This window comes from Aphelocoma coerulescens (genome assembly GCF_041296385.1).
Source record: "Aphelocoma coerulescens isolate FSJ_1873_10779 chromosome Z unlocalized genomic scaffold, UR_Acoe_1.0 ChrZ, whole genome shotgun sequence".
Taxonomy (NCBI): Eukaryota; Metazoa; Chordata; class Aves; order Passeriformes; family Corvidae; genus Aphelocoma; species Aphelocoma coerulescens.
The window spans coordinates 31,814,498-31,827,724 of NW_027184085.1; the positions used below are offsets into that span (position 1 = coordinate 31,814,498).

Consider the following 13,227-nt stretch of genomic DNA (forward strand, 5'->3'; position numbering starts at 1 on the left):
TAGAATTGTCCATACTGCTGGGTTTTGTACAGGTGTCCTCCTCCTGAAGCATCTCCTGAATGGTCCTGGCACATATGTACTGCCTAATTGACAGTATGTCCAGTTCCAGACCCAGCATGAGGAGTTCCCTTGGGTATGTGATTGGTTGCTGCAGGTTGCTAAGGCATGGGACAGGGATAAAGAGACTGGGAAGACCTGTGGGACAGGGAAAAAGGAGTCTGGGCAAACACACAGTTCAGTCTTCAGGAAGATGCATATTCTTAGATTGTTGCGAATAATTTGAGAGAGATAATTCACTGAAGAATTTTACCCCACCAACAAAATGTTTGTAATATAATCCAAGGAAGATGCAGATAAGATTTCTTAGGTAAAATAAAAATCTATATAGACTTATCTTAAAATTTCTTCTCTGTGAATAAATGATAATCTTTTGCTCACTGTGCTTATATGCAATACTTCAGAAACACTATTCTTAATCACAGAATCATTAGGGTTGAAAGGGACCTCTGGAGATTGTCCAGTCCAGCCCACCTGCCAAAGCAAGGTCTCCTAGAGCAGGTGACACAATGCATCCAGGTGGATTTTGAATGTCTCCAGAGAGGGAGACTCCACAATCTCCCTGGGTAGCCTGTTCCAGTGCTCTGCCACCCTCAATGCAAAGAAGTTCTGCCTCAAGTTGAGGTGGAAATTCTTGTGCTTGAGTTTATGGCCATTGCTCCTCATCCAACATCAGTGTTGGGCAGCATTGAAAAGTGTCTGGCACCATCCTCCTGACACCCACCTTTGAGATATTTGTATGTATTGATGAGATCCCCTCTCAGTCTTCTCCAGACTAAACAGGCCCAGCTCCCACGGTCTCTCCTCATAAGAGAGATGCTCCAGACCCCTGATCATCCTTGTGGCCCTCCACTCGACCCTCTCCAGTAACTCCTTGTCTCTTTTGTGCTGAGGAGCCCAGAACTGCACACAGAACTCCAGGTGTGGCCTCACTAGGGCCAAGTAGAGGGGGAGGATCACTTCCCTCGACCTGCTGGCCACACTCTTCCCAATGCACCCCAGGATGACATTGGCCCTCCTGGCCACAGGGGCACTGCCAGCTCATGGACAGCTTGTGATCCACCAAGAGTCCCAGGTCCTTCTCCACAGGGCTGCTCTGTAGGAGGTCAACCCCAGCCTGTGCTGGCACTTGAGACTGTTCCTCCTCCCCAGGTGCAGAACCTGACACTTGCCCTTGTTGAGCCTCATCAGGTTTCTCTCTGCCCAACCCTCCAGCTGATCCAGGTCCCACAGAATGGCAGCAGAGCCTTCAGGTGGGTCAGCCACTCCCCCCAGTTTCCCTTCCTCCAAGTTTTTGATAAACAAGTTGAATAAGATTGGTCCCAGTATTGATCCCTGGAGAACACCACTGACTGCAGGCCTCCAGCTGGACTCTGCTCCACTGATGACAACCCTCTGAGCTCTGCCTTCAGCCAGTTCTTAATCCACCTCACTGTCCATTCCTCTAACCCACATCTCCTGGGCTTACCTGCAAGGATGTTATGGGAGACTGTCAAAAGCCTTGCTGAAGTCAATGTAGGCAACATCCACTGCTCTCCCCTCATTGACCCATCTTGCCATGCCATCACAAAAGGCCATCAGATTGGTCAAGCATTATTTGCCTTTGGTGAGTGCATCCTGACTACTCCTGATGGCCTTTTCTTCTTCTGTGTGCTTGGTCATGGCCTCCAGAGTGATCTGTTCTTTCACCTTTCCAGGGATGGAGGTGAGGCTCACTGGCCACTAGTTTCCCAGCTCCTCCTTTTTGCTCTTTCTGAAGATGGGAGTGACATTGGCTTTCCTCCAGTCGTCACGCACCTCACCTCCATTATTTTTCAAAGAAGATGCAGACTGGGCTTAGCAACAACATTTGCCAACTCCCTCAGCACCCATGTGTGCCTCCCATCAGGGCTCGTAGATTTAAGTTTGCCTAGCCAATCTCTAACCAAACCCTCTATGGCCAAGGGCAAGTCTTCCTTTCTCCAGCCTTCCTCTCTTGTCCCCAAGGTCTGGGTTTCCTGAAGGATGGCCTAAGCAGTAAAGTCTGAGGCAAAGAAGGAATTCAGTTACTCAGCCTTCTCTGGGTCATCCATCACCAGGATACCCACAATATTTCTATAGTCCTCCTGATGCCTTTTCCTGGTCTTAAAATCAAGAATCAAAACATGATTAGAAGGGGAGAAAGGATTTTACCTCTGTATTTATTTTAAGGATCTTTAGGTGCACCACATCCAGGTGGAATGCACCGAAATGCACACCACAATGCACACACACAATCGATCTGGTATAACATTGTAGGTCTTACTAATTAGCATATCTATCAAAGATTCCCCAGTGAGAGGCTCAAGTGAGCCCCCCTCCCCGAGGAACCTTCCCCTGGATGGTTCTATCTTGGTTTACAGAATGTGTTCTGGAGAGGACCTTGAGGTCTGGGGCACACTGATCCCTAGCTACAAAACTTCTAAAATGTTTAGTCTCCTAGCTTGACAAATTCTTTTAGCTTAAGAATGTAGGCTAAAAAACACTAAGAATACAGAAATTATAAAAATGTATATAAAAGGGATATAAAAGAAAAGGCAAAAAATCATCATGGCATCACTCCCAGATGGCCTCTATCTTTTTCCACGTTCCATAAATTTCTTTCTTCCATTTGAAATTTACTAGAAGTTCCCTGCTCATCCCTGTAAGTCTCCTGCCAGCTTTGTTTGATTTCTTGCTCGTGGAGATACATTGGTCTTGAGTTGGCAGGAATGCTGAATATTGACCAGCTCTCCTGGACTCCCTTGTCTTCTATACCCCTAACCCATGGGATTCCTTTAATTAGGTCCTATTGATTGGTACTACTTCTGATTGAAAACAATGTATTACCTCAATGCCAGCATAGCTTCTCAAAGGGTAATAAGAGAGGAAAACTACCTCTCTCCCCTGAAGATGACTGAGGTTTCTGAGGAACAATGACTTTTTTCACATTCTTCTTTAAATCAAGCATCATATTAAAGTTCATTTTTATAGGCTGACAGTCTTTCTTGAATCCATTCTTCTTGTATATCTGCTTGCCGAACTATAACTTTCCTTGGATTAATTTCTCAAAATAAACATCATTTTCTCTTTTAAGTATGGTTAACTCATGGTACAAATATCCTTATAGTATTCACTCAAGAATAGGCCCAAACAAAAGAAAAAACTGAATTCAGAAACTGCATGGAGTAAACAACAGCAATATTATGCTGAATTGTAAGTGCATTTCTACTATGCTAAACACTATAGTTTTTATCACGAGAAAACAAGCTTTTGTGAGATTTCGAAATAAAGAAATTCATATTCACAGAAGTATATTTTGGGGTTTTTATTAACGCACATTACAGAGTTAAACATAACTATATACATAGTGTTCTGAATAGAAGAATTACATTAGCACCAGTCACATGATGTAAATAATGTAGAATCACTGGTATTCACTGAATCTTATGCATAATTCTCTCAAAGTTATGTTTATAATATGAGTGAATAAAGACTTGAAAACATTCAACTAAGTATCCATGTGTAAAAAGAAGATCTGGAAAACTTCTCTGATATTTTTCAGGCTAAATACTTGATATACATAAACTTAATAAAAACTCAAGTGTTGTAGAATATTTTGGTTCAGAAGAAGTGATCCTGTGACCTATTGGCTATCTAATTTTTTTCATAACCATTGGCTTTGAGTTAACTAGTTCTCTGTCAAATTTGTTTGAAATATTGACATGTTTAAAAGATATTTGATAGGGAGTGAAGGTGGTTTAAAGTGACAAGCACACGCAGCACTCACACAGCCCATCCCTCTATTGGATATGGATATGTGGATAGTTCTGGTGAAATTAATCCTTTGTTTATCCAGAAAGTGTGACATCCATATGTGAATACCAGAATTTACATGCTCCTTTTTCTTAATTTCAGCCTTTTGAAATACTCTTGGTGATGCTGATCCTCTAAATACTGATCTTTCCTGGAGTTTACTCAGAGTCTAATTCAAAAATACTGAAGATGAAAAAATCCCCAAAGCTCCTCAGGACTGTGGACCCATCCTTTACTAAACTTCTTAGAAGCAATAATTTCCTATGTCAACAGAAAAAATAATAAATTATTTGTGCTTTCCCTGATTTGAGTATGTTTTGTTCTTTGAACTCCAGTATTCTAATAATAAAAATAAAAGATGTAAAAATCTGTGAAAAAATACTTTATTAAGTACAGAAAAAAAATAAAATTTATTAGTAAATGTTTGGAACAGTTAATTGTATTGGAAAAAAAATTCAGCAGCCTTTCAGGGCAGAAAATATACTTGCTCCGCAATATAAGAATTTTAGTTTCATTAGTATATTGTGTTAGATATAATTAAACCAGTAAACTCATGCAGTTTGCACAACTAAGAGTCTGTTGTGTAGTGAAATCTTCATACTCTGCAGTCATTTTAAAGTAGTTCAAATGAAGTACAGAAAAGGGAAAAATTGCCCTACTCTGACAGAAGCAAACCTGAGTCACTGTTGTGTCAGATGGCATGAGTATTTTATTAGTTACTGATCAAGTAACAAGCACCTTTGTCAAAATTCCCTCTCTGCTGATATCATTAGTTTATTAAATAATTGGGAGAGGTATTTGAATAATCTCAATAGGCTTTTTCAAATTAGCACCAATAAATTCTACAGCTTTTATTTAAAAAGGGCCCTAAAGAAATAAAAGTTTATGTCTCAGTCAATTTTCCCTGGAATTCCAGAACACACCACTAAGAGATACCAAGAGTGCTTTTTTCAATGCTGATTTTTTTCTGTAATGAAAACTATCAGAAATAAAATTAGGTCTAAAACCAGGGATTCAGGAGTACTTGGTTTGGAGACAAGTAGCATATCTATGTTGACCTAGAAAACTCCTTAAACGGAAGAGTTTGTGTCTAGCAAAACTGTCTAGAAGCTTGTCATAACTATTACCATGAAAAAAAAAAAAAAGAGAGAAAACCTGGAAATATTTTTGTCTGCATCTGTTGATAGCAACAATAAAGGTGAGGACGTTTGGTCCCCAGTATGTTTTTCTCTGATGTTGCGATGCACTGATGTTTATTGGCAACAGTCCCTTCGGGGTGATTTTTTCCTATATACAAAAACTGTTCAGCTACTCACATTTTGATTTAACATGTCATAGCAAGGAGGAAGGATGAGTAACATATGCATGGCAGAAGCAAAGAGGAGGAATACATAACCCCTGAAACAGTGTCCTTGAGGTCAGAGAGGAGAGGTGTTTCTTCTCTGTCTGTCCCTTGCAGGACTGAGAAATTGCTGAGAGGAACCCGAAAAGGAGGTTTTGCAGCCCTGGTGCAAAACTGATCTAGAGGCTGGCTGAATAGATGAGGAAGTGGGGGGATCAACTGCTGGCAGCAGGCAGACAGATGGGGAGAATGAGAGTTCATAGGTACAGGGCAAATTCACCCTGCTCAGTTCCAAAACAGCTGTCGCACACTGGCTCCTGTTGAGAGGAGCTTTAATTTTCTTTTTTTAATAAGCCTATGCTCGGATCCTTGTATCTTTTTTTTTTTTTAATGGTAATTTTAAGGCTGGCAGTAAAAATGTCCAAAAGCAAGCTTTTGACAGGTCAAGTATAAATTTAATATATTGTTACAAAATGGTTATACTGCAACGATATATATCTAAAATAATAAGTTCTGGCCAGCTGTTTTTTTCCTATTAATTGCTGGGATTTAAGCCTTTCTCAGAAATAAATCTGGATTTTTAAATACCTCAAATCTCTAGTAAAGACTTAGATTAATACTTTTCAAAAGCCATAGCTGCTTTACTACAAAATATGTCTCATGATTACATTGGTTTATACACACATATAAATCCTATTGATGTTCATGTATCAGTGAATATCCCAAGATAATATCCTAGGATTAAGTTTACTTTTTTTTTTAATAAATCATCATTTGCTGTGACATTAGGTTTAGAGATGTCCCATTATTTAATTACACTAAAAATTACAGCACCATCCTGTAATTCTGGAAAAAAAAGAAAAAATTTGCGTAGGAATGTGAAACAGATGCAATTCTCAAGCTGGCCTTGGGAGGTAGAAGAAATACAAGACTTTGCTCCTGTTGGTACTCTGTCACCAGCCAAAGTCCAGCCATTGGTACTTTTATAAGATGCACTAGGGCATCCACCAAAGAAACTCCAGTACCTACATGACATCACCCCTGTCATCACCCAAGAGGATCTGCTTTTAGCCAACTGTTTGCCCTCATTTCCAACCCCAGCAGTATTCCTCTTTTTGTGACTGCAGAGTAAGCCTGCAGTTCACAACCCCTCCTTAAGAGCAAAGCAAGCCAACTGACACGGTACTTTCTTTAAAAGAAAAAATACTTTTACACTGAAGTGTGATTAAAGCCTTGAGACCCAGCTCTTTGGCATAAAAATACATATGAGTAAGTGACAGGTCAAAGTCATAGGGGAGATTTCAAAACCTTAACCTGGACTTAATTTTTGCAACTGATCTCTATACCTTGGTAAGAGGCCAGTGCATCTGCACCTCTGGCAGCATAAAATAAGCCTTGCTGACAATTAGGACGGTTTTCTAACTGCAGATAACCCACTGAAATGGCATGAATGTGCTTATGCTTTCAGAGGCATCCTCCATCCATTAGAACTTTCTTGAACATATATAGCTGCTTGGTTTGACCTTCTTGCAGTCAATTGCTTGCCATTTTCCTCGCTTCTGCACAAATACACAATTTCTTCCTCTCACTGGAAGGTGGTAGGAGCTTCTTCTCCAGTTTATGTAGGTTACAGGTTCTCCTCCATTCCACTCCCAATGTCCAGGATTGACTTGGTCATTCAAACCTGTGTGAAATCAGTAAGACCAAATCAGTGATGTTTATTGTCACTGGAGCCAGATGCCTAGAGTCATGTTGTTCTATATGTTGGTCTTCATTAAAAAATGCATACAATTTCATGCTGAGAGAAAAAGAAAACATCTGGTAGAACGCAAGCAAAACACAATCTGGGATTTAATTAGGCCACTTGAATCACAGTTAGTGCCATATGAATAAAGGAAAATATACTTTTCTGCAGTAGCGCATATCTAAAATGGTTTTTTTCTCCTTACATCTATTGACGTGTCTATCACCTCACAGGTTTGTCTTTTGATATTTGAAATAGCAAGTAGTCTGGGCAGCATCAGATGTCTTCAGATTTCTTCTGAATATAAAATTCTGCAGATCTTTGTGGACCTTGTTTACACTGTTTAAATTAACAGTTGTAAAATTAGCTTGTGGTAATTACTACAACATTAAACATATCTTTTCCCGTATCGTCTGAGACCAATATGTGTGGCATAATTTCAGACATGACCTGTCTTCTGAGGAGAGACCAAGATAAGAAAATTGGCATAACAATCTTGTAGTCTTTATCTTCATCAACCAAGTTTATTTCTTTCAGGTTAACAGAATTATGATACCATTAAACATGATCCAAAACCGGCTGTATTTTTTAGAGGTAATTTAGTATACCTAGTAAATCCATCCAGAAAATTACTAGGAGCTGATAATTGCACTTCAGAATCCAAGAAAAAGAACCAAACTGAGGACAGTATAACAGAAACAAGAAGGGTTAGAAGAAAGCAGTAGCACTAGTATATGAGCTAAGGCAGTCATTCACTGAAAGGAGGTGCTAAGAAGATCCATCCAAATTCTTTCCTTTTCTCATTAAATGTAAATTGCCTAATAAGAAATAGCTAAATCTGAAATGATGTGATGAGAAGTGTTCTTTAGCTTATCATTTAATTAATTCATAAGATTTCTAACACAAGATGATGCCATTAAATTAGGAGTAACATAAATGACTAAGTTAAAACAGAATAAAATAGAAACCTAAATTGTGATAAAGTAATAGTCAAAAGAAAGATGATATAAACAAAATTGTTGGAGCTGCACCGGAACTATTTTCATCAGCTTGTTTTAAAATAGGAAAGGTTTCAAGACAAAAAAAGTCCATCAATAGGCATAATGATAAACTCATCTTTTTGATAAAGAATTATAAAAGTAGCCAGGTAAATTATAGCTTTTGGTGACGCCTTGCTCTGAAGTAATAAAAGCAGCAGAAATTTGAGGACAATACAGTGTTTGAAACCTGGGCTCAAATTGCTGCAGCAGTTTCTGCTTTTGATGGTGCACAGGAACTGCAGTCTTCAGAGGGGACTTGCAGCCAGTATACTTGCCTATCCAAAAGGGCATCCTCCCACTGAAGTCCCATAGCCACTGCATGTGTTGTTCATTAGCCACACTTGTTAGACTCCCCAGGTATCTAGGCTCAACGAGAGAGGACAGAGTAATTAGCATTCCACAGGGTGACAGACAGTTCACATCAATTTATGAACAACGGGTGTTGATTCTAATGTAAAGCATAAAAATAACAAGTCACAGGAAAACCGCAGCTTACTGGCATGAAGGAATAATTACATGAAGATGAAGTCTTAAAATTGTGGATTACTTGGAGAGGAAGTCCTAGTCTGATTTCTCTAACAGAAAAATTAAATCAGCTGGGCAACTGAAGGAAATGTATTAGGAAATACATGCCTCATACTCACAAAATGGGTTTAAAACCACTGGCACAATTATTGATACCTTATTTTCCATAAAATAATAAACTTCATACACTGAAATCCAAGCCACTTAAAGATACAACTTCACCTATTTGGTAGGAGAGCAGGAGATATCTTTTTTATATCATGTTTTGACAGGACTGAAGATATGAATATTACATTTAAATGATAATGTTCTGAGAAGTCATCAGAGAATCACAAAATCATAGAATGTCCTGAGTAGGAAGGGACCCACAAGGGTCATCAAAGTATAACCCTTGGCCCTGCACAGGGCAGCCCCAAAAAATCACACAGTGAGCCTGAGAGCACTGTCCAAACACTTCTTGAACTCTGTCAGGCTGGTGCTGTGACCACTTCCCTGGGGAAGCTGTTCCGGTGCCTGACCACCCTCTGAGTGAAGAACCTTCTCGTAATATCTAATCTAAATCTCCCCTGTCACAGTTACACATGCATCCTCTAAAATCAACATTTGGGCTGTTAAATCATTCTCCCCCCATTTCCTTCCTCACCCTCAATCCAACCCCTCTTCTTTTTTTGCATTTTCATTCTTTTCCCTTTTGGCTTTTAGCTGAGGCATTCTGGTTCTCCATCCTCCTGTGAATCTGCACTTGGTAAATGCAGGTATCTCATGGACTTCCCCAGTTGCTCATCACAAGAAATGTGGTATCTGAAAAGGCTCTGAAAAGGCTCTGAAAAGCAGTACATTCTTCAGAGGGTTGTCTGCAGTGACTACACATTAATTCAGATTGAGAGAAGTTGTGGTTTGTGTTAAGCAGACTATTTCTGAGTTAAGTCAATGCATAAACTCTGCTCTGTGTTTGTATTTATAGTATGCCAGTTCCCAAGGAGGATTTGCAACCCCTAGCCACTGAGTGGCCTTGCCACTGACAAGTCTTCCAACCAGTACCAAACATACAAGCACCAGCAGGCAACTTTTAAGCCATTTAGGCTAAATCTTTAGGTATTAAGAGACAAATGGTGTTCTTCACATTTACCAGGAGCTGTCAGCCCTCAGTGGCTTCACTTTCGTATTTATCCATCTTTGTGTCTGCACTGATATCCTACCACCTTTTAACATGTCATGGTGCTGCCATCCCTCTGATGCTGAACCTCTGGTGCTGACATTCCTGTTGTCCCATATTTCTGTCACTCAGTCTAAAAGTGACGTCAACCCCTTCAGCCTCCTGGAATATCCTGGGTGACAGTTGATAGGGTCAAAGCAAACAACACTGCTCATAAAAACGTTTTAAGAGAGCAAAAAAACTTTTCTAACATCAGAATAAGTAAATGGTATTGTAAGGATTTTGCTAATTTCATTACTTTTGCCAGGTAGCAGGGACAGAAGATCACTACTGCTCCAGATGAAGTGATAACTGTCTTTTTTAAGAGCTGGGGCAGCAACCAGGCCTCAAGAATGGCATGGCAGACTTGAGCTCATGAACAGGTGTTAGAGTGAAAGCCTGCTGCCCAGTTAGAGATCCATGCCTGGAGCACCACTCACATTATTTCCCTGTATGTCTTCTAGGAGTAGTCATCCCATGGATTTCATATGATGCCACACAAGATAGGGAAGCAGGAAAAATTTACATGAGGAGAAGTTCAAAGTAGTAGTCCACAATATTGGCACAGTCCCTACTGCACAAAATGTGGACCATTCCTTAATCTTGGCCCACAGGGTCGGGCTGTGAAATAAATTCATTGTGCTGCTGAGTGTGGATGCTCCTGCTGCACAGACCTCCTCCACTATCCCTGCAGGCCAACCAAAGCAGCAGGGGATGGAGTTGCCCTCCGCTCCACGCTGCACGGGGGTTCTGCCAAGGCCAGCAGGACAGCTGGGTGTTAGCCTGTGTAATCACAGCTGCCCTGGGGCAAGCACTGCACAGTAACGTAGGGCCCATCAGGGCTTCTCTGAGTTCCCAGGCCACCAGAGAACAGCATGGAAAGGTTCTCACTGACACCTGTGTACACTTTCCTCACCTAGAGGTGTGGTGGAACGGCCTCAGAACTGTCTGGTAGGGATTGGGATTGTGCACCCACTCTGGTAGAGGCTCCCAAAACTGCACCCAGTGAAGGGGTCAGCAGAGCTTCAGCTGCGCCTCTCATCACTGTGAGATGTCCCAAGGGTGACAGGCTTCCACCCTTCTGGGCCAATCTCAGGCACAGAATCTCCTCTGAGCTAGGAACAAAGCTGTTACACTGACTGACGCTGTTGGAAAGTTTTGTACTCCATCTTCTTCTACAGACAGAGTCCAGGAAAGCAGGAATAGTTAATTCAGGGTGTCCTCCCAGGCTAACTGCTTCAGCAGCAGGATTCCATTTCCCCTCACAGTGACTGCGGTTGCACTGACCAAATGGGCCTGGGACGAGGTTTGGGCAGCAGTTTCTGTGGTATCACTACTAGGTGAGAAAGAACAAAAATAAAGCATTTTATCTGGCTTCTGTTTAAGGACACTCAAAACCCAGGAACTAAGTAATTTACTTTAGGTAAGCATATCTTACTCCTGTTGTTCTGACTGTCCTAGAAAATGCGAAACCAAAAAGCATCAATGTGTGTCAGTAACTGCTCTATCATTTATGACATACAGGGGTGGTCTAAGCAGTAACAGTTTCAGACCTTTACTTCAATCCATGTACCAGGGAGAGAATTCATCACTGTGAAAGGAAAGCACTGCAGTAATTATAATGTTATCTAATCTTTTCTCTATAGGAGTGCTTTCTAAGTACAGTTTGAGAAACACATTTCTGAAGAGAGAACAACTGTTCTAATTGTTAAACCTAGTTAGGGGGTTTATGTATTGTAGGGAAATGAGAACCATCCTGAAAGAACATAGCACTTCCAATAATGTTACTCACTGAACCTCAAGGCATAGCGCCAGACACTGGAAATTACAAGATAATGTTGTTTATGGAGTTGTATGCATCTAACACTTCCTAATGTAAATTACTCAAGATAAGGGGTTATAATGCCTTATTAGGGAAAAAAACCCAAACAAAACCAAAACCAAACAAACACCAACCAAAAGAAGCCACAACACCCCCACACACATCACTTTTTTCTGTGCTAAACCATCCATTTAAAATGGTTCCTGCATGCTTTAGAATTTTTATTATTGAGTCAAGAGTATCCTTTATCTTAGAGCAGTTGCACAAATTAAGGAAACATTTTGGGTAGCTATTGACCTTGAAATATTATATGGAAAACACTTAGCACAAAGACTTTACTGATTTTCCATGAAATTATCTGATATATTTAAAAGAGTCTTGTACCATGTTGGTAAATTTAACATCAGCAAAAGCACACTTGACTAAGTATGAAGGTCTCCACAGGACAGAACATTTTGTTTGAACTGCTGTAGTAAATCCATGTCCTATACTGGTGTTGAAGGGAGTGTGGGGGTGACTGAAAGGCTGTGCTTATCTCAGTCTTTTGTTTGGTCACCTAGGGAGTTATCCCGATGCCTTGAAATCGGTGTCTAGTGTTGCTTACAACACCTTGTGGTATTCAGAACATTCAGATGAGAGTGGCAGACATGATGCAGAGCTTTCAGGAGCCCTGCACTTCCAGACTGGCAGCTGAAAGTCAGACAGCGTACACAAGGCCTTTAAAATTACTCTAGGTACCTGGATCCCTATGCTGGAGTCACACACAATAGTTAAACCCGTCACTTAGAGAACCAGTATTAGGAGGGCTGCTGTCCTGCTTTGCACTAGGGAACACTGAGCCATCATGAAGGATCTAATCTATTACTTTAGATGTGGTTCTGCCTGAGATTCCCAAGGACTGAGACCACATGTAGCTAATATAGTACCATCAAAACAAATAACACGTCCTGCTTTACACAGCTAGCAGTAGAGGACCTGAAATCTAATCATATTTGTGCTCTGATTAAATGTTCAACTTAAAAAAAGATAAAGGTATAATATGACTAATTAGGCCCAAGACACAACTGTGGATTCTGTCTATCCAGTTCTTCCATCCCTTCAGTGGCAGCAGTGAAACCATCTCACATGTGAGTGAGCCTGCTGTACTGACCCTTGGGGAGGACATGTTCCTATTGGATAAACAAGAGCTGTGGCATAAATCATCAAAATTGCTTCTAAATCAGGCTGCTGTGGGATCACTCAGCCGTAATATCCCCCAGATGCTTCTCTTCACGTTGCCAAGAGCCTCTTCATGCATACAAACAAAGCTAGAGAAATTAGTTCTTAAACCACCTTTCTCTCCAATGAATTGGAGAAGCGTTAGAAACAGTGCAAGACTTTCACAGCAATTAACTCAGATTTCCCTGCCCCCCCATCCCCAGTGTAACACTGACATATAGAAACTTGCATCAAGACAAGGACATATTTGTGTCTGCTTCTACCCCTGCATATGGAAACTAAAGGAGAGGGTTGTATACCACCCGCAACAGATGGATGCAGTGTATGTCAATGGAAACTCAAATAGGTCTGCATTAGCCCATGTATATGTAGTTATGTCCAGACAACAACTGCTTCCACAATAAATTGATAGGATTGTTTTGATGGAATTGAATCACAGACTATCAGGTTGGAAGGAACTTCAAGGATTAT

General features: G+C 40.7%; 1 protein-coding gene across 1 annotated transcript in view; it reads right to left on the reverse strand.

Annotated features, from left to right (window-relative positions):
• Positions 1-7,970: 7,970 nt before the first annotated feature.
• FREM1 (FRAS1 related extracellular matrix 1) overlaps positions 7,971-13,227 on the reverse strand; it is a 61,491-nt gene continuing 56,234 nt past the window's right edge. Inside the window, exon 36 of the mRNA XM_069001585.1 lies at positions 7,971-8,357. Within this exon, the coding sequence (XP_068857686.1) occupies positions 8,069-8,357 (289 nt within the window). The 3' untranslated portion in view covers positions 7,971-8,068. The remainder of the gene's footprint in view (positions 8,358-13,227) is intronic.